Raw genomic sequence first — 22,429 nt, forward strand, 5'->3', positions numbered from 1 at the left:
AAATTAGCAGGACCTCAAATGGTTCAAGTTACCTCTCTTTGCAGCTTGCGCTTCTCAGTTTTGAGATCATCTTCCACCTTCTCAGCGTTTTCTGCAGCACTTTTGTAGCGAGTAACCTGACCTTCCAATCGTATTACCTGAATTAAAAAAGAAAACACTTAAACACTTTGCTACTCTAGAGCAGTGCTGGGACAAACGTGCTGTATTTTTGCCTATGTATTTCCATGACCTTGTAGCTCTTTAGCTTGGCATGTGGCCTGAAATACACCTATGTTGGAGTGACTGGCTTTTCATAACTAGAGTGCAGCTGTGGCCTCGGGACAGATAACACTTGTTTTTGCATAAATTGTTTCTGCTTAATAAGCTGTTTTGAGCTTATGTACAAACCATTTACTTTTGTTAAAAGTGACATGCTATAACTTTAGGGAAGTGTCACACAAAGCATAATAACACACTGTTGGAACACGTAGTTTTTTTTCTTTTTTTTTGATAAACACACACCTTGTGTGGGCAGGGTACACATTGTTCCAGTTAAATGACACAAGCTCTCATTGTTTCATCAGCCTTTGTTCCTTTTCTTTATTCAAGCCGTTACTGATGCTTCCCATTTAAATGGTGAAGGAAGTGAGAAATTATTTAAACTGTCTGTAAACATTGTGTGATTTTTCTGTGTTTAATGTAAGCTCTGAATCAACGCAGGGTTAATAAACTATAAATGTAAGCTGTACATGTAGCTGGTGCACATCAGCAGTTTGCAATCACTAGTCTTGTCGTTCGACCTTGTGATGCGTGGGTATAGCGCCTTGCTGCCTGTGAGAAATTAGCAAAACTCATAGAATTGTTCTTAAATGTAACTTCTTGTTATCTGGGCTGCTGCTGACATTGGTAAAGTGAAGAAGAAATGCAAATGTGCTTTGTCTCATGCTAGGGAAATAAGACCAAATTTGGCCAAGGAAATTACGTAAACTAGCTGTATACCTGTGCTGTACAAAGTAATTTGTTTGGTCAGGTCGGTTCAGCTCAACCCAGAAACTAACATCTACACTGATGGCGGCTCAGAAACTAACATCTCTGTGCCATGTCGGCTCAGATGCCTCTAACATCTCTGTGCCATGTCAGCTCAGCTTGGCTCAGAAGTAAATAACATCTACACTGATGCCAGCTCAGAACACCATCAACTGAGACTTGTATGTGAGATCACTGATGTATTACTGAATAAACATATATATTAACATATATATATATATATATATATATATATATATATATATATATATATATATATATATATATATATATATATATATATATATATTGTGAGACAGCAGGGAGGGGGTTAAAACCTCTCTGCAGTAAAAACATGTGCGGAATGCACATTTGTCCTGGTTAATTGTTTTTCTGTTAATTGTTTTATTAGTTTAATTATCACCCGCACCTGGTTAATTGTAAATTAGAGCCAGGTGCAGGGTTTAAAAGAAAGACAGCCAGTCTGTTCGAGGCTGCCATGAAGTAAGAAGCCCGATTGTTGGTGTAGTCAATCGTATTGTGGGAAAAAAAAAGAAGTAACTGGGTGTTCTTTTTGGTGTTTTGTTTTAGCCGGTAAACAGCTTAGCTGTCCGGATTATTAGTTAGGTTCCTGTTTGTTTAGTTAGTGCTCGTACAGAGCTAGGTATTTGTTTTGTATTTTGTTTATTTTGTGTTTATTAGAAATTAGCGCAATCGTGCTGAAAAAATCCATTTCTGTGTGCTGGGTCAATTTTTAAAGGGGCAACGAACCCGAGTGGGTGAGTGTCGTTTACAATATATATATATATATATATATATATATATATATATATATATATATATACCATTATTTTATAAAAATGAATCCGTCCTTATCTTCATTATTAGTACCTTAAAGAAAAAACAAACAAATAATGACAGTCCGCACACTTGCACACTTCCTCTATTCACAAACATTGAGATACTTACGTTTTGTTCCAAAGTTGTTACTTCTTGTTCTGATTTTACTAGTTTAAATTTGAGGTCACTAATTTGCCTGTTAGAATCTCCTGGGGAATATTAAAAGACAGTTTAATATTAAACACTGTTCTCTCTCATATACATACAGGTAGTGGACAAAAAAATGGAAACACCAATATAAAGTCACTTAATAGGGCGTTGGGCCACTATGGTATCCCGCTCTGTGGAGTTCTCAGCAGACTGTTTTTGATGAAACTGGCTGCTCGCGCCCCAGGTTGAAATTTGCAGTCAATTGATCTGCAGTGGCTCGCCTGTTTTGCCTTGCACTTCAAATTAATGCAAGGATATCACGATCCTGGAGTATGTGCTTCAGCCATCTGTTGCCCTTTGCTGATGATGTCTTTCCCTCGGAGTTCCATGCCGACATCACCTTAGACACCGTTGCTCGTGAAACATCAGCAAGTTGAGCTGTCTTGGTCACTGAAGCTCCTGCCAAACGTGCCCCAACAATCACCCCTCTTTCAAAGTCACTGAGGTCTCCTCTTGCAGCCATAATTATAGGCAACTAGGCCTGTCCAGCATTTTTCTACATGACCCTAAGCATGCTGGGATGTTATTTGCTTAATTAACGCATGAGCCACACCTGTGTGGAAGCCCTTGCTTTCAATATACTTGGTGTCCCTCATTTACCCAGGTGTTTCCATTTTTTTGTCCACTACCTGTAGTTCATATACCATTTGTGAATTGCCATATGATTTGTGTTTTATTGCATGCTTGACTATTATTTGTAGATAATTGAAATACAACGCACTAGATTAAAGGTTGCTACAGCTTCCTGGTATCTTATCACTTCCTGTACATTAGGCCAATATGTGACCTTCAGGACAGGAAGTGATTCAAAGAAGAGAGTTTTTATAGTGTACTTGAAGAAACTATCTTAAGTTACAGTAAAAAAATAAAATAAAAACAAACTATGTAAACTGATGTTTTTGTCCTGTCTAGCACTCCTTTAATGAACAGTAAGTGTCCAGTATCTCAGAATGTGTCTTACTCTGTAGATCCATCACGTGCACGTCCGTGCCGTTCTCCAGCACCTCCTCTTCAGAGACCACGCTTTCAACATTGACATTTCTCTTCTTGTCATCCAACTGGGCTTTCAACTTCCTGATCTGAAAAGCAAGAAATATGACATGCAGAGGATGGCACATAGCCAAGGGGAAAGCATGGTGTGGACAGGATGGCACACAGCCAAGGGGCATGCATGGTGTGGAGAGGATGGCACAGCCAAGGGGCATGCATGGTGTGGAGAGGATGACACAGCCAAGGGGCATGCATGGTGTGGAGAGGATGGCACACAGCCAAGGGGCAAGCATGGTGTGGAGAGGATGGCACACAGCCAAGGAGCAAGAATGGTGTGGCGAGGATGGCACACAGCCAAGGGGCATGCATGGTGTGGAGAGGATGGCACACAGCCAAGGGGCATGCATGGTGTGGAGAGGATGGCACAGCCAAGGGGCATGCATGGTGTGGAGAGGATGGCACACAGCCAAGGGGCATGCATGGTGTGGAGAGGATGGCACACAGCCAAGGGGCAAGCATGGTGTGGAGAGGATGGCACACAGCCAAGGGGCATGCATGGTGTGGAGAGGATGGCACACAGCCAAGGGGCAAGCATGGTGTGGTTTGATTTACTTTGCAGTTCTAATATTTCCCTTTATTCAGAACCATGTATGTTGTTTATTTACTACAGCGTCTACCGCTCTACAAATAGGGACACATGTATCAAGGGGTACAAATACATACTGGGGCAAGGGTTCACAAAGACTTCCCCAAGTGATAGGTGTAACGTTACACTAAGATCACAAGATATGGTAAGGTAACCAAAAACATGATAATATCAAATTTACCTGCTCCAACAAGCTCTCTCTTTCATCAACCAATTTTCTGAGTCGAATCTCTGAGAGAAAAACAAGACGGGTATAATTGTATTAATGACGATGAAGCACCATAGAGACGCCAAGTAAAAAACTGTTAAGCATTTGTTAGAGGGAGGTATTTCTAGTTGTTAGATGAGTGTTGGGTGGTACTGTAGCTGTGCAATCCCACATGTAACCCTGCTGAAAACCCTTTCTGTGTGCTCCACACGCTTGTTTGTCTCCACAACAATACATATATACATATTTTTCATTTCCTCATAGAAAGCGGCTCTGTGAGTTTTGGTTGCCCCTGGATCGCTGTTTCTCTATGTGGAAGCTTCTACTCCACATCTTTGGAAAGGAAGCACATGGGCACAACAGGGGCTTGACTGAAGACAAAAAATAATGAAATAAATACATAAATTAACAGCAGTCTCTTGCATATCAGGCTTTAACCCTTTAGATCCTGGCGTGCCCATGAGTGTGTGTCTTATAGTTTTATGACCACGACCCATATTGTTGTTTTCAACAGGCTCAGCTTTGCTACTGTAGATAAGGATATAGCCAACAGTTTTAATGGACCTTTTGTTGTACTGGTCCTAAAATATGGAAAACAGGTAAAAGGATGAGACATCTGGTCAACAGGGACCTGTTGCTTACTTAGGGCCTGTCCCCAGCCCTCCTGCACTCAGGAGAGAAAGTCCAGGTTAGTAAATTATGTTTAATGGCACATACCATAGGGAGAGAAAGAGGAGGAGGAGGAGGCATGGAGGGAGTTTAGTTCATCGTCTGCCTGCCGCATGCAAATGACCTTTAATATCTTCTACTTGGTTAGCATGCAAATACACTAGGATGGAGACAAAGCTGGAACACAAAATCTCATGTGCATGTTAATAACACTGATCGCTCAATCATTGCAATTATAACACACCTTGTGCATGAGTTAACCACACTTATTTATGAAGCATTAGTATGTTAGTTACCTGCATGGAACTGCACAGAATCTACTGGAGAGCTAATGCTTTTCAACGTTTAGCACTAAATTCCAATTTGCTGTCTTTTTGTGTTTTTTACATTCCTATCACAGTCTTTGTGAGTTCCGGATTTAAGAAATAAAAATACATTTTTCAAACACTATTTAGTTTCACTGGCTAGCATAATTATTTTGACATACATTTGCAATCCAGCCTGAAGTGGTATTCCATACTGCAGGACTGGACACATTTCTGTATTGATTTACTGTGTTTAAAAGTCTAGCAACAAATCCCTTTATTTATTTTCTTCTCTGTTGCTCTAATATTGAGATTGTTTTCCTCATTGCTTAAACTGGCTGCCATCTTGCTTTTGCTTCCTGGACTTTGGAAATCATGTGATATGTGACCTTTAACTCTGTCCACTCCACTTGCTACATGGTAAAGTAACAGAACTTGCAGATCCATAGATCCATTCAGAATTACTGAGAACTATTTAAATAGCATTTTGACCTATTTGTACTTCAAATAGTCCATCAAAATACAATAAAAAGAGAAAAATACCCAGCAAGTATACAGTTATCCAGATAATCAATATCCATTGTATTTGGGTATAACTTTTCTAATTCAGTCAAATTGTATGCCCCGGTTTTATTAATATCCAAATCGTTTTGCATAATATACTGGTTATGTAAATCACTGTGCATCAACAAGAATCCTGTAGACATGCTGGGTAATGCACTGTATACTATCAGTTGTAACTCTCCTGTAGCTAGGTTACTAATAATGATGATGAAATCTTTGCAAACATAACCAGCGAGTCATTCAAATATTACTACCTTGCAAACCCTGAAACATAATCATCTTGCATAACTCGCCGGGCACTGCTGTGGTCAATGCAGAATTCAGGGCTGTGGTTTCGTGTGTATAGAACGATGGTTTTCAGAAGTTGCCATTCCTCAGCAGTTCCGGTCTTCCCCAGTCATGTTCTCGGAACACTTGCCATTCCTTAAACACATGCAGCACTGAGAGTCTTAGTTTCCCAGTTGCAGTCTGAGATATTCATTCTCTGACAAGTTTTGAACACACATTCTAATGCCATTGCCAAATTCTGATATAAACTGCCAACTAACAGATAAGTGCTCAAGGTTTCATACATTGCAAAGAAGGTTAATGCAATACAGGGAGCACACCGCCTAAACTTATTACTGGACACTGTCATTATATTTCAGGTTAAAAAACCACAAAACAAGGATTGTAGATTTTTTTTTATTGATTATTTTTTTCAGATGTTCAGTTCATTACATAAAAAAATAGATATATAGTACAATCTCCAATTGGAACTGGGTGGTCTGATCTTTGGTTTTTAAAAGAAATTAAGGATTCCAGCTAATTTAAAAACACACTACAATAACTTGCCAAAAAAAAGAAAAAAAAAATTCTGTGGTTCAACTTAAATTCTCTTATCAAGTACTGATCTAATATTTGCATTTGGAAAGCAGAGAGCTCTTCGGTGGCAACACATGAATGACACTTCAGAACTTGCTCCTCTGTGATATTTATTTCACTGGTTTCACAGACCCCGATTATCACTAATTTAAACTAACTAATGTTATTTTAGGTAAAGCAGTTCAAGACAAGTGCTAAATCAGGATCTGTGAAACCAGCCGGTAAAGCCTTAGACCAACTGTTGACTGATACTAAATATTAGTGCTGGGACAGATATTCAAATATTGAAACAAAATGAATGTTAGAAATCAGACGCATGTTATGTGTTTTCCCAGAAATACTGTATGCATTTAATCAGTTTACATTAATATACCAAAAGTGTGCTGTAATTAAACCTCAAACCCTTGTCAAGAAAGCCTCCCAGTAGCCTATGGTTACGGGAAGCGCTTCTCTGTTAAAATGTTTTGTTAACGATAACATAACTTTAAAACAGTCAATCAAAATTAAAAAGGGCAAAAACTTCACCAGCCAAGAAATTTTGCTCCTTACTGTAAGTGTTTGTTTTCCTACAGTGATAATGATCTAAAATGTAGAACAAATATAGAAACATGATAAAAACAAATTCCTCCCAGCACTAGTATGCCTGTGTGTGTGTGTGTGTGTGTGTGTGTGTGTGTGTGTGTGTGAAGTATAAAAGACAATAAATGGTGAGCCGGCACCAGCAACAGGCGACAGCAGTTCTTCTAAAATGTTTAGCTCAGTTATGTGTACAACGAATCATGTAAGATACACACTGATCACAACACACTGAAAAGTGCAAAAGCATCATCATTTTTTTTGGGAAAGAAAAACTGTTAAATGTTACAAAACAAGCACAGAATGAATTTGCATGAAAATCACGGAAAGACTTCGATCTATCCTAATGTACTTGCCTGTAAATTCTTTCCAATGACTTAAACGGAGGTGCGATACGGGTACAGAAAGTGACAAATAAAATGTAAATGGTTTATTTTAGGATTCTATAAAAAAAGAAAAATCGAAGTGAACTGTAAATTACACTAGATTTTGCCAATTTATGACTTAATGTCCGTTTAGATTGAATATTTTGTTACCGATAAGCAAGGTTTGTTTTTTTTAAATCACCGTCTCACTTTAATACACACCAAAAAAACACAATAAAAACATACATGGAAGTATTTATACACAGCAAAAATACTTCAGTCAAATTTATCCTCAATAACACTGCAAACAAACGGACCTGTACTGACTGCAAAATAACTTCTTTACAGCACTGCAGTTTGCAGTGTCAATATACCAACACAGCAGTTATTACTTTCATTACCCAATCCAAAACTCACTTAATACATAATAAAGTGCTATTATACTTTGTTAATGTATCTAGTCAACAACAATAAAGGAGAAAAAAAAAATCACATCCTCCTTTTCTGGAATTGCAATTTCTTTTATTACGTATTACTATACTCTAACCAGAATACATCTTCTCTGAAAATAAATAGTTGATATACAGTAGAATAAGCACAAATACCAAGGATATTTCTTCTGTATCCTGACTAATGCACTACTCTCTTCATTATAACACGGAATCCCACAGTTCAGGGAATCCACATTAAGGATCTTAACCACATACAGCATATTGACAAACCAGAAGAGTAATCGTGTAATTGGGTGGGTGTACAGTAATCAAACTTCTGGCTAAACTGTGAACTTTTTCAAAAGCCACAAGTTTAGTAAACTCTAATTAGAGGCAAGTTGGAACCAAGATCACATACTATAACAAAACAGTAATTAACACAAAGTGTCCGGTTTCTCTCACAATCTTGAGTGCAACACTGTATACAGTTATAAGCATCGGTAATTCAAATGTAATTACCTCTAATACATGGCTTTCTACTTGATAGAAATGTAAGTTCATATTGAAACACAGTAAACATCAAAGTAAAAGTAAATGTTAATTGTAACATGAGCAGGTACTTTTTTGTGATTTGTAAGGTTCTTTATAGTAGACCAAAATTACATTTTAGTATTAAAATAATTGGATGGTCTCATGCCATAATGAAGTTAAAAATTGTCGGTTTTACATCTTTAAATACTAGTTGAGAATTGGGTTATTCTGGCACAAGGCTATCCAATTAGTCTCTCACTTGTCCCACCTTGGAGTAGTCTGCATTAAAACACTTTTCATGATATCCGACAATCATCCTTATTTTTCCCCTTTCCTTTCTTACTCCCCTTGGCTGCATCTTGCTTTCCAAGATCCTCAGTACTTCCTGACTTGCTGTCCTCCGTATCCTGTACGCTGTCTGGTGTCTGCCCCACGGGTTCCCCTACACTGTCTTCAGAGATACTTTGCCTTTTCGTACCCTCTCCCAGCTCCTTCTCGAGCTCCCTCCCTATGTCCCCTTGCTTGTTCCCGTCCTCACCCTGCTGCCCTCTCTCTCCCGACTCCTTCACACTTCCCTGACTACCAGCAGAACACACCTCCTCCATTTCCTTTTGGTTTTGCTCTCCCCCTGTCTTTTCACTTTCTGAATCTTGAGTTTTAAGCTGATCTACATCTCCCTTCTCACTTCTTTGTTCTTTATCTTGACTATCAGTCTTGGTCACAGGACTACTATCGTTTGTTTCAGCACCCTGTTGCTGTGTCTCTTTTTCCTTAAGTGGATCTTCTAGGCAAACTTTCTGATCCGATTCCTCCAAATCCTGTCCCACTTCATCATCAAACTCGAATTTCTCTCCTTCCTCGTCTTCCTCATTGTCCTCTTCCCCCTCCTCCTCCTCCTCCTCCTCCTCCTCTGCCTCGCCTTTCTCCTCTTCCTTTTGTGTGAGCTGTGTCTCATCCTGCTTTTCCTCTTTAGCAGGTGCTTGCTCTTTTTCTTGGATGTCGTCAGGAATGTTCTCCTCCACTTTTTCCGTACTCTTTTCTTTTACCTCTTCTTTTGAAGTTACCTCTTGCTTCACTTCCTGGGCCTCGTCTTGGTGTTCATGTTTCTGGTCTTTACTCTCTCTTTCTTTCTCCAAATTAAATACATCAACTTTCTTCTCAGCAGTAGCCATTTCCTCCAATATAGCATCTTCGCTTATATCGGCTGTAGTTTGCTGAATGACTGTTTCATCTTTGCCAATCAGTTCATCAGTTTTCTCCTGCTCACTGCCATCAGGCAACATACATTCTGATTTGATATTATCTGCCGCTGTGATTGTTGGCTCAAGACCCTGATTGATTTTCTCATCTTTAAGGGTCTCTACTTCTACGGTACTTTGTGACACCACTTTGTCTGCTGGTGCCAGTTCAGAGTTATCACTGGGTTTACTATCCTCTGCGACAGTGCCAACTGTTTCAAGGTTCTCAGGGTGTATTTCTTCATCTAAATAATTGTCTTGGTGGTCAAGTTCAACCTCTACTTTCTCCACACAGATTTCACACTGAACTATTGTTTCTCCCTTAGACTCAAAGACGTCTTTAACAACTGCTGGATCTATGTTTTGACTCTCTGTTCCCTTCACTTCCTTGTTTACAGTTCTCGTTTCTTCTTCAATGGTCTTAATGTAGTCTTCTGAAATTACTTTTTGACCCTCTCCACCAAACAAAGGTTCCTCTTTTACATCATCTCCAGACCCTTGAGCTATGACTCTACCCATGATATTTTCCTGTACAGTTTCAACATTTGCTATTCCTTCAACACCCTGCTCTGCTGCAGTCCGACTTTTTAAATTGGTTTCATTTTCAAGTTTATCTTCTTTGTTTTGGTCTTCAGTTTTCTGACTCTGCACTTTCTTTTCAGAATCTTCCTTCAAGTCGTCTTGTTTAAGTCCTTCTCCTTCATCCTTTTGGCTGCTGTTGCCTACCTCGTTCTTGGCTTCCTCAATATCTCCACCCTTATCTTCCAGAGGTATTGAGACTTCTCCTTGGTCTACTTCTTCTACAAAACACGAAGCCGTCAAATCTTCTCCATGCTTTTCTTTACTGTCATTCTCATCAGTCATTCCTTCTACATTGTTGTTGGTTGTGTCACTTTCACAACTAACTTCTGGTTCATCCTCAGGTCTGTGTGGTAAGGCTTCCTCACTTACACCTTTGTCCTCGGAATCCAGCTCATGGTGGTCCATGGTTGGGGTCATTCCATCTCCTGCTAGGACCACTTCTTCCTGCTTTGTTTCAGTCTCTAAAGAAACAAATTCTTGTTTCTCATTGCCAGCCTGGATGTCTGATCTCACAGTCACCTCCTCCATGACTGTGCTGTCATTGCATAAAGTCTCTGGTTCTCCAATCGCAATACTTTGTGGGGCATTTTCACTACCCTCAATCTCCCCGGATTCCTGCCCATGTTCTAAGGAAGGTGTCACAGATTCCCTGGTCACTTCCTCTTTTATCTGCTCTGCTTTGGTTTCCATGGTAACCTCTTCCTGTTCCTCGTGCTCCTTCTGAACCTCACATGAACTTCCGTCTTTGCTCTTCACTACATCACTATCCAACTCCTCCTGGCACTCACCCGTAATGCCTGTCTTCTCTAACTGAACCAAACTTTCATCCCCTACTTTTTCTGTTACCTGTTTTACATCACCCTCTGTCACTGTAATTTCCATAATATCGGTGCTGTCTATGTTTTCATCTTGTGTTCCTTTTGTATTGATATCCTCAGCACTCCTAACTCTGTCGTCACCAGCATGATTCACTTTTTCTTCAACTTTTTCTGTAGGACCCTGAGCAATTTCATGTTCAACCTTTTCCTCAGATCCTGTACTTGCCCCTGGCTCCTTGTTCTCCATTATTTTATCTACTTCTCCCTCCTCAGGAATCATCTTCTCTTCCTCCAAAACTTTGTCCACTGCCAAACCTTCAACCTCTACTTTTTCTGTTATTTGTTTCACATTTGTGCTGTCTATGCTTTCCTCTTGTGTTTCTTTGCCTTCAATATGGGTATCCTCTGCTTTCGGAACTCTTCCCTCACCAGTACAATTAGCTTCATCAACTTTTTCTGAAGGACCAGGAGCAATTTCATGCTCAACCTTTTCCTTATTTCCTGTACTTGCCACTGGCTCCTTTTCTTCCACCAGTACATCTATTTCTCCCTGCTCATAAATCGCATCCCCTTCACCCAAAACTTCACCTTTTACCAAATCTTTGACCTCTACTTTTTCTGTTACTTGTTTTACATCACCCTCTGTTGCTGTACTTCCCTCAAGATTTGTTCTGTCTAGGCTTTCCTCTCGTGTTTCTTTGCCTTCTATATTGGTACCCTTGGCAGTCTGAACTCTTTCCTCACCAGTACAATTAGCTTCATCAACTTTTTCTGTAGGACCAGGAGCCATTTCATGCTCAACCTTTTCCGCATTCCCTTCACCCAAAACTTTTACTAAACCTTCGACTTCTACTTCTTCTGTTAATTGCTTTACATCACTCTCTTCTTGTGTTTCTTTGCCTTCAATATAGGAATCCGCGGCTTTCTGAACTCTTTCCTTACCAGTACTATTAGCTTCATCAACTTTTTCTGTAGGATCCTGAGCAACTTCATGCTCTGCATTCTCTTCATCTGAAACTTTGTCAGTAACAGCACTCCCTGTTATTGACTCTTCCTTGTTACTGTTTAAGCTTTCTTCTTGGGTTTTAGTCTCACCGCCCTCTATTCTCATCTCCTCTGCACTCTGAACACTTTGTTGACCATCGCTATTACCCTTTTCAGTAGTTTCAGCTTCTTTATCGGAAAGGTCTTGCTCAGTCTCACTTTCCATATCATCATCTGGTCCTGTTATTATTACCTGCACCACTTCCTTGCCTCCTTCATCCTCCCTGTTAATCACTTCTGTTTCCCTCTCACTCATGATCTCTCCTTCTGCTATCAGACTGTTGGCCTCTACAATTCCATTGTCTACACTGTATGTCAGCTCAAGAACTGGACTGTGCTCGTGAATGTCATTTTGATTTATGTCATCAACTGAGCTCTGAGCAATTGCATTACTGCCTAAGGTACTGTCAGTCTCTGCGGTCTCAAGCAAATAACTAGAGGCCTGACTGGCAATGTCACTCTGTTCCCGTTGCTGAACATCCCCTGGATCATTTAGTATGTCATCACTAGGCACTGACGCCAACTGTTCATTTTCAGCCAAATTCTCTTCTGCCTTTTCACCGACATGCCCTTCCTGTGTCTCAGCATCATCATCCAAGCTCTCCTGCTTTTCAGCCTCGTCCCCGGCGCTCTGCAAGATCTCTTTATTTCCAACATCCGCCAAAAGCGAAATTTTCATCTCCACCTCCGTGGCTTTGCCTAAAAAACCATTGGAAGATAGTTGAAGGGCCCACGCGTAAGGTGGACAACCACAAGCACTTCTAGCCACGGCTATGAGCGCAGAAAAAAGGCTGGAATCACAAGAGAACAAAAATCAGCAGATTGGAAGAGACAGAGAGGGAGCGAGAAAGGTGCTGATCCGTAAATGAATCAATTTGTGATAAACAGCGGAAACCACAGCGGTAGCTTCTTGGCACAGGTGCACATTAGATAAGTGAAATCAAGGCTGGCAAGGATAAGAAGTTCAACTTCTGCTGACAATCTAAAGCAGGTAACTTTCTAAACAACACTGCACAATTAAGTTAGTGAATATGGCGTATTTCCTATACATAAAGTCCATGTCTGCACATGTTTTAATAAAAATAGTTTATCCAAAACTACGCTTAAGTTTCTATATGAGAGTAATCAGTGAAAAGTTTTTATTACTCAGTAGTAACCTTCTGACACCAATATAATCCATATCAGGTAAAATGCGGTCCAGTTTAGCACAAGAGAAGCTGGGTCGATTACCCCACTAATTTCATTAGGCTGTCCATTAAACCAATATGGATCACACAGCATTTATCACAAGCGCTAAGTTTATACTTGTTTTATTTTGCATGTGTAACAGAACTATAAAAAATAAAAAAAACAAGGTGCGAGTCATTCTGTTGTAAACTTAGCACTTGTGAACATGGCCCAGTATTTCCAAAGCTTGGGTTTAAGTAATCACTGACAATACAGAGGCAAAAGAAACCCCAGGAAAGGCAAGTGACAAGTGTCAGATTTAAGCATGCTGCATGCAAGCACAGGGTTAGTGAATGACAGCTAATTGAATATGAAAATGTACTGGTTGTGAAGCTCAAGGTTTGGATTGTGAATTTTTCACAAAGTGATCTCTCACCGATTAGCCCATCCCCAGGAGTCTGCAGAACTGGAGTGGAGTCCGGCACTGATCGCTTCACAGAGTCAGCGTGGACTGTGCTGTCAAGAACTGTGTTACCCACTTCTCCATTGGTTGTCAGCTCTGCGCCTAGGACTATCCCATGTTTCTAGTCAGAATAAAGAAAGAGTAGGTGTAGATTAAGAACATAACGGTCACCACAAAGTACAGATATTTGCCTAGGCAGTAGGCTAAACGGCCTTTCTTTGTAACTAACTTTTTCATGCATGGTAACCTCATATAGGAATGAAAAAAAAAAACACACCTCTCCTAGTCTTTATAGGGGCCATATAGAAGATGCAAATGCATGATAGCCTCATATGAGGATGCAATTTCTTCCCCATATAAAGCAATGGAAGAAAAAATGTTAATTGAAAAATATACTTATTGTGCCCAAACCATTTTTTTAAGCTATTTTCAGTATTTCAAAATTTTCAAGGGTTAATGTGCTGTGAATAGTTGCTTTGTATTGCACTTTTTTTTTTTTAAGACTCTTTGATTTATTTTCCAAGTTGCAAAAAACATAAAAGGGATAGAGGAACTTAAACTGCTCGAGTCACTCTATGTTCAAGCTAAATTAAATGAGTCTGAGACACGAGGACTTATTTCCTTCGCTGAAAACACAATCAAAATAGAAAGTAAAGCTTAGAGGAGTTGTGCGATCCTGCTAAAGCTTTTGAACTGCAGCGGGAGTCCCATGAAGGGTGTGTGGGTTCGATCTCTCTTGTTGTACATGTACCTTTATTACATCCTGGAGCAAGACAATCTCGTCTCTGAGCTCATCACGCTCAGTCCGGATCACATCAAAATATTCCTTCTGCCTCTCTAACGCCTGAGCGACCCCACGAGGTGGGGCGAGAGGAGAGGAGAGGACAGGAGAGGAGAGGAGAGGAAGAACAGCAAAGATTCAGCAATCAAGAATCAAAAAATATAATAAAGAAACTATTTAATATTAATATTTTGTGTGTGCTGTAAATTTGTTCTTTGCATATGCAAGAAATTGGATTATGTTTATTCCGAAGCATTTTGGAGAACTCCTGTAGCGCAATACAGTTAATTCCTGGAATACAATTGTATTGTTGATGAAGTGAGAAATTTTGAAAATATGGATAATTATATATATATATATATATATATATATATATATATATATATATATAGCTGTTATTATAATTATTCATGTATGCAAGTCAAGTTAAACTAGTGTACACAGTGTGATTTACCCCTATCTTTTTATCCTTCCATTCGATGGTTTCCTGCAAGTCTGAAACCTCTCTAACAGAGCTCTCCTGCTTCAGTTTCAGCTGCCGAATTTCCTGACACACGGAAATATGCCAGGAAGAGAATGAAGAGAGAGAGGAGAAGAGGGTAAGAAGGTTATAAGGAAAGAGAAACAAATGTAAAAAAATGAAAAAAGAGATACCAGGTTCTTATTAGAAGAGTAATGAGTGATAATGCAGCAGCTAAATGGGTTACTCACAGCTAACAATTCTTCACTCTGTCTGAGGTTTTCTTTCATCTCGTTAAACTGGAATTGTAACACAGAGTGGGCGTGTCTTTCTCTTTCATGTTCCTGTTGAAAAAGGAGAGTGTACTAATTTACTATCACAAATAGTTTCCCAACCACCCCACTTCATATTAGGCTCATAAGTTAGCAGTAGTATGCATACCTTCACCACTGCAATGCTCTGACCTTGCAGTATGTAGTGTGTGTACTGCGTCTGCAAGCTACCCATGGGCAGGAAGCCGTTGTAACCAAGCTGCTTAGCACATTTATTGACTACAAGTCTTCAGCTGGAGAAATGTTTGCCATTTTCTTTTTATAGTATTCCTAGATTTAGCACGCTAGAGATTTGTATAGTTCTGTGTGAACAGAGCTGCCAATGAGCCTGCTCGATGCTCACTCACCCCCTCACCCCCTCACCTTAACCTTCTCGTCTAACTCTCTCCTTGTCTCAGCCAGCTGCTCCTCCAGCTCCATCAGAGAGTCCTTCATGGTGTCCACCTGGAACATGAAGTTGGACTTCTCGTTGTCCAGCTGGGCGTTGGACACCATGGCCTTCCTGTACTTCTCCTCGACCTCGGCCAGGGAGTCCTGAGGGAAATGGAGACTCCCGGTCAGCAGAATCCCTACCCAGTCCACAAAAACCTTCAACATTGGAAGTGCGCAGAACTTTAGACCACTCTGTTCAAAATCTCTAGAAACAGGTGCGTGGCCAGTATTGATTAGAATTATTATATGCTTTTTTTTTGTTTTATAAGATGTTATCAGAAGTTGGCTTCACTACATGCATTCAAACAATTAGTTCACTCAACAGTATTTACATACTTATCCAAAGCACTTTTTATTATTATTTTTTTTTTGGAGTGACCAGTTCAATTATGTTTTTTCTCCTCACCGCCACGAGTCCCCACACAGCACAGCACAGTTTGGCCTCTTTACGCTGCCCGGATGCAAACTGGCGCCATCCAAGCTGTGTGACTCATCCTGCGCTCCCTGCGGCAGCGCTTTAACTGGATGAGCCACTCGGGGACCCTGATCCAAAGCACTTTTAATAGTTACATAGCTGACTCTCTGAAATTGTTTTAAATGGACACGTCCCTACGTAGGTCAAGCTTGCTGCACACCAGGTCAGTTTGAGTTGAACAGTTACTACAACCTGCTTAAAACACTTCAAAATAAATGACAGCTGTTTGAATTGCATGTTCATTTGCAGTTAGTTACCTGCTGTGCACGCTCCTTTCCTATAGCACACACTGAAAACAGAGATGTAATTAACTGTACTAGGTGAGCTGACAACCTGGGATTCACATTAACCCTTGATATCCTGGATTCACCAGCAGATGAAGCTGGAGGAAGGAGTTCATTGCATATTTCCTTGTCTACATTCTGTGAAAACCATGAGACACTGCACTGTTAATTGTTAATACCTTAAACGCTGTGAATGAACAGGTTACTGGTCTTTTTTTCTTTTTTAACTGGTAATAATAATATTTATTGCTACAAAAAAATACTATTCAATTTTGTTATTACATTTGGAAGGTTGTTTATGTATGATATAATCTACTGTATGTGTTTATTATGTACAAAAAGATAAATAAAAGCACCATACACAAGTTGTTTTTCAAAGCTTCACGGAAAACAGTTTCTGCTTTCAGTAAAACATGCTCGGTTTGATACCTGTAAATAGGTTAAAGCAATAAAATTTAAAAAAAACACCCAACACTTCAACAAAGAGAATAACATGCATGTTAATTGTGGGAGATGAATGGGTTAGGTTTCCACTTCACACTCGCTAAGTACCTTCATTTCTTTGAGCCCCTGCATGTATCTGCTCTCCACATCCTGAATCTGGTCCTTTAGCTCATGAATATCCTGAAGTGAGAAGCAAGGGGGTTGAGAACTGGCGTGAACGGACGCACGGGAGTGGGATGGGGAAGCAACGTTACTCAGGCATATTGGAGGACCCCAGCGTCCCATAGGCAGCAGACTCTCACTATGTGTGCTAATGTATTTCAAGCCTTTGAATTCAGTAAACTGAATAGAGTTTTTCCCTATTATTTTTATGGCTGTTTTTCTTATTATTTGCATAGTAAGTGACAGACAGCACTGACAGCCTAAAAAGGAAAAAAAAAACAATCCAAACCAGATTGAATTTCCAACAAAAATTTAAAAAAAACTCTGTTACCTGCGCTACGGTTTCCCATGACAGAGGCAATCCCATTCTGAACTGCCTTGGAACCCCACAATATCGAGACAGATGTTTTCAGACTCCACATCTGCGGTCCCCCGGTCTTTCACAGACCACGCTTTCATACACTCTCATTACACTTTCTCAGCTATGGAATTATCCATTTACCACACAGTTTCCAGATGCATCTATTGTTCTCATCTATGCTTGTTGCCAAAACAAACCAGTACCCTGGCTCGGATAGGTGTTAGGTACTAATGCAAGTCAGACAAGTCCACAAGGTCATCTGATCCTGGAACATTTAGCTGCTTGAATCCTCATCTGGAAGATGGCACAGTGGCCCAAGAGACCATGTTAAAACTGGTAGAGTTTAATATATAATTTTTACTTTGTAGATTTCAGGGGGTAAATCTGCTAACCTTCCAACAGCAAACCAGTGTTATTTATTTATTTTTTAAGGGTGGCCTCAGGGAGTTGTCACAAGCATCTACAGTAATATAAAGCGATTCTAATGGAATAAAACCCAAAGATCCAAGACAACGTGTGGTGGTGTCTGAATGAGGGACAGATTTCACTGTGCTTTTATTCTGCTGTTCTTTTTGAAGGGTGGGGGAAGAGGGTCCAACATGTGGACTGGCTCACCTTAATCTCTCGGATCGAGGCTTCTGTATCGGCCGAGATCGAGGTGTCTCCACTTCCTCTCCGGGAGGAAGACCCGCCCAAAGAGGCAAGAGTCGCAGCCGATAGGGTGGAAGCGCTGCGGGATCCCTGCAAAGCAACAATGATTACTGATACAGCATGTCTGCACCGCGGTATAGTGAAGTCATTGTTCCTTCTGGTGCGGAGGACTTCAATATGAAACAACCACCCAAACTTGGTATGGGCGTGAATATATTTAGAGTTGTTTTAATCAATATCTTTTTCATCTTGTGTATATTCTCTTCAACTTTTAAAGAATCAGGCTCCCCTGTAGCCTCAATATAGCTAATTATTTTACAATGCATCTGATATGATAACTTTGATATTTCAAACCCACATAAACTTATTTTAAAGGACGAATAACTGTGAAACCAACCTTTTCGGCAAAGTCCCTCTCCGGTCTTTCTTCAACCTACGCACAGATACAGAAGGACATCTTGTTAGAATAGTGCACACACACGCACACACACACACACACACATGCACGCACACAAGGAAACGACAAGCCACTGTGATATTAGGGACTTTTGCATTTCTTATCTTCTTATTTCCATATCTGAAGTAACAAAAAAAAAAAAAAAAGATTAAATACAAATATTAAAATGCAAGTCCCATCCTCCCTCTAGACTGGCTCCTCAGCAGCCACCTGTATAAAGACTAGACTGCCACCACTGCACCCCTGAGAACACTGCTTCCCACATAAACAGCATGCCCAACACAGACTGTGCAATAAGGGTTAGGGGTAGAAGGATTTCTACAGGTATCTGCTCTTCTATACAGTACTCCAGAAAACAGCTTTGATCCTCACCAAATACCAAGCTTTACAACTCACCATCTTTGCATTGAAATCTTTCTATACCAGTTTATTATTAAATGTGCAGGACTAAAGGCCCTTGCAGATTAGACACATCGCAGGCTTGTGCTATAAGCTTTCCTACAAAAAAACACCAAAGCTCCTTAAAACTGACCTATATCCTGGTCCCAGTTCTTTCCAAAGAATTACAATTTTGCTGAATGACATTAATCCACTTAGCATTGCAGTCAGCAAGCTTCAACACTAAACAAAATAACAAACGCTTCATTGCTTACAGTATATAGTGGTATGTTCATTCATTAAATCAAGAGCAATTAAACCTCAGCAATTGCAATACCAGCTTCGGTCCAACAGAGTGCGCTATTTTCCAGGTTTTGGAAATCCGCATTCCTGTGCACTGTTTATCATTAGGACTTTGAGACACAGCAGAATGAACAAATCAATTGGTTTAATTACTCAACAACAACAAAAACAAAGTGATGCTATTCTTTAAAAATGCTGATCTGAAAAGTGTTCCACTCTGAATCCCCCGAAATTCAAACATCTGATCTCACTTAGCAAAGTGTTTGTTATCAGAGACAGCGAGTTTGACATATTTACCATGTGTGTTCATGCCAAAGTTATCTTACTGTCTAGGAATTGAAGGAATGATTTAAAATAGTTATTGTGACTTCATAAGAGAATCGTTATTGAGGGAACGGTTTAAAATAGGCATTGTGACTTCACAAGTCTTTACTGAGGCATATATACAGCTGTTTATGTGTGTTAATTTGTTTCAAGCCTTTGAATTCAGTAAAGTGATAGAGTTTTACCCTGTTTTTTTCATAGCTGTTTTTCTTATTTGCCGAGCAAGTGACGGACGGCACTGACAGCCTAAAAAGGAACAAAACGATCCAAACCAGATTGAATTCCCAACAAAAATAAAAATCTGTGGGATCTGAGTAGCATACGTATTCCCTAAATACATGTACAAATGTGTAAAATACATAGGGTGCCAGGGTGTCAATACAAGGCATCATGTTGTGATTGTGTGCATGCATGTTATGCATTTCCTTTCAACAAGAAGGTACCCCTTCGTGCCCCTTTCGGGGGTGGGGCAGCAAAGCAAGGAAGCAGAAGTCTTTCCTCTCTGTCCACGGAGGTCGCGGGGGGGGGGGCTCAGTCAGGGGTCTTTCACAATGACCCCTTTTGACCCCTTTGTTGTTTCTATGTTTACATTTCTGCTAGTAGTTTCCCTCCTGAATTTAATGTAAATACAAACTCTTGCTTTCCTGAATGTGTTGCACATACAACTCAGTTATATTATACTGCTCTTCACCAGCAGGGGGAGGTAACGACAATGCACTGAAAAAAATAAATAATGGGGGAACTAATCAATCTTATTAGACTTTTTAATGTGTAGCAATCCTAACTCAACGGCAATGCAGTCTACACAACGTTTGGCTATACCTCTTGCAAATAACAGCCAACAGAAACCTTAATCCACCTACTGTACATAGTCTGCATTGTTCCGCAAGACTACAATATGAAATAAACAAGCACTGGGTTAAAGAATCAAGGTGCTACTGTAAATTATTTAACAGCTGATATTTATGTTCTGCAGCCCTCAGGGCTTTCAGGTATTTTTTATTATGCCTCCATACTTCAGCTGTGCATGTTCAACACATGGTCTTTGACTAAAGTGCTTCAAATTGACTAGTTTCACTCCATATATTTGGGTTCAACCAACACTATTTCCAAAATTGGCAGATAGTCATAGACTGGAAAATAACAAGCAATTCAAGCAGTGCCAAGCAAGGCGCCACAGACAAGACAGCAGCACTTTCAACTGCACTGTTTAGCTTTTACTTGTTTATTTAAATTAAAAGTATTTTTCTGGCAAGGAGAAAACGCTGGCAAGCGTATGCGCTGTTCTCTGCAGTTCTAGTAATCTATTTTTAAACAGCAATTTCTTTTTATTTCGTTCTAAAACGTTTGCAAAACAGATTAGAAGATACAAGTTTGTCCCAATTCAAAAAACAACAAGCAAACCAAAAACGAAAAGTCAGACAACAGAAATCTTACTCTTCTGTATCTGAGGTGTCAAACGCAGTCAACGAGTCCAGTAGGGTTTAATTCTTAGCTCGCAGCAAACTGCACATGTTTATTATGTCAGGTCACCACATAGACATGCTGCTGTCAGGCCACGTCCCCCCTGGACCACACTCCCCAACACCCCACTGCTCACGTCCGGGAAGTCAGGAATGGTGACGTCATCCAGGTCACTCCGCACACTGCTGCTGCTGCTGTGAGCCGTGCTGCGCAGGAATCCTGCTATGGAGCTGGAGTCCTCCAACAACTGGGAAGGGGAACGCAGAACAGCTCAACCCGAGGAACCGCTGGCCGCAAGACAAACATGCTGTGGCCAAACACACTTTCCCTTTAAGCTTAACTTTGCGTCCCAATAGACAGTGATTTCACAAATAGTGTGCCCTTTTTTCCATAACGGAATTTACGTAATTAATAATAGTGATATTTTTGGTACTATACTGCATGTACCAAGTTTTATGAAAAAATATATAAAATTGCTGAACCGAACTGTGCTGGTTTTCGCCACATTTTGTCCAGAGGGTAGTGCGATGGATAAGTAGTTTTGCTCAAAAACTTAAAACAAGGTCACAGGAAGCTGCTGCATCCTCTATAGAAACCACACATATCGGTCAAAGTAGAAAAATAGATGAATGCAAAAGCAGTTACTGCAAAATGGAATCCCCTTTAAAAGGTTCAGGGGTGTTCAAGTAGAACAAATTGGGGTCTATTCAACTGATCCAAATAGCCACTGTTTAAATATCAGCAATAGGACCCAACGTGACTTATTATTTAAATGGCTACAGAATTGTGATTTGCCACCACCTACGTCAATTAAATAGATCCACTTGTATAAACCTGTGTTCTGGTGAAAATGTCAAATATTAAAAAAGAAGATACATATCAAGATAAAGAAAAGCAAGTAGGTAGTTATATTTACTTCTAGTTTTACAACATGAACATGCATTTGGAATTTTAAGTATAAAGGTTCGATCCTATTGAACAACCAGAGGTATTAAAACTTCCCCCTTGATATCCCATAGACAGATAGATACACAAGTGGAACAGCCTCTGTTTTGGTCTTATCCGAGCACTCTCATTCCTTAAACTTCTGTATCCTCTGCCCCTCCAGATTTTCAATACTTCTTGGAGTATGTTATTATACAAGTTGACACATGATAACTACACATCCATTGCCTCCCAGGTCTATTTTTCACAACTAAAAACATTACAGTAAGTATCGTTCAATATAGTATGTTCAGAATGCAGCCTTACCTTGCAAACAGGCCCAACAAGACGGATTTGCCTCACAAATTAGGTTGCATCCCTATCTCTGGGCAGCAGGTATTATTATCACTGTAGTGGCGATGCAGTAAGCCTAGGTGGGGTACCTGTCTCATCACACACAGCTAGTGTTGCACTGCTATTTTCCCATTCAAACTACCGCAGGTGATTCTTCCTCCCACACACCAAACAAAACCCTATTCCAAACAGGCACTGTATAAACAGGCTTTTGTTCCGGTCTGATCCTAAACACAGTGTGCATTTCAAATGTGCGTGGCTTTCCAGTGCATGTGAAATGCAGTCTAATTCCTTCTTCTTTTTTTGTGCATCATGGCTGGAACAATG

The 22,429-nt window shown here is 40.1% G+C and overlaps 1 protein-coding gene across 46 annotated transcripts in view; it reads right to left on the minus strand.

The window, feature by feature from the left end:
* Positions 1-22,429, minus strand: part of LOC117426789 (leucine-rich repeat flightless-interacting protein 2) — a 63,339-nt gene that overhangs the window by 1,835 nt on the left and 39,075 nt on the right. For 18 of the 46 annotated variants that reach the window (XM_059033960.1, XM_059033958.1, XM_059033961.1 and 15 more), the window contains 10 exons: positions 20,961-21,071; positions 18,296-18,331; positions 17,863-17,988; positions 16,833-16,904; positions 15,453-15,623; positions 15,009-15,101; positions 14,752-14,844; positions 14,268-14,360; positions 13,490-13,637; positions 6,108-12,585 (listed from right to left, as the gene is read on the minus strand). In XM_059033960.1, coding sequence (XP_058889943.1) covers positions 8,501-12,585; positions 13,490-13,637; positions 14,268-14,360; positions 14,752-14,844; positions 15,009-15,101; positions 15,453-15,623; positions 16,833-16,904; positions 17,863-17,988; positions 18,296-18,331; positions 20,961-21,071 — 5,028 coding nt within the window. In that variant the 3' untranslated portion in view covers positions 6,108-8,500. Of the gene's footprint in view, positions 1-32; positions 138-1,974; positions 2,055-3,016; positions 3,135-3,872; positions 3,923-4,694; positions 5,861-6,107; positions 12,586-13,489; positions 13,638-14,267; positions 14,361-14,751; positions 14,845-15,008; positions 15,102-15,452; positions 15,624-16,832; positions 16,905-17,862; positions 17,989-18,295; positions 18,332-18,751; positions 19,792-20,960; positions 21,072-22,429 lie in introns of those variants that run through there. The other 28 variants (XM_059033967.1, XM_059033963.1, XM_059033957.1 and 25 more) reach the window with 14 other exon arrangements.

The sequence above is a fragment of the Acipenser ruthenus genome, chromosome 11 (genome assembly GCF_902713425.1).
Source record: "Acipenser ruthenus chromosome 11, fAciRut3.2 maternal haplotype, whole genome shotgun sequence".
In the NCBI taxonomy this organism is placed as follows: Eukaryota; Metazoa; Chordata; class Actinopteri; order Acipenseriformes; family Acipenseridae; genus Acipenser; species Acipenser ruthenus.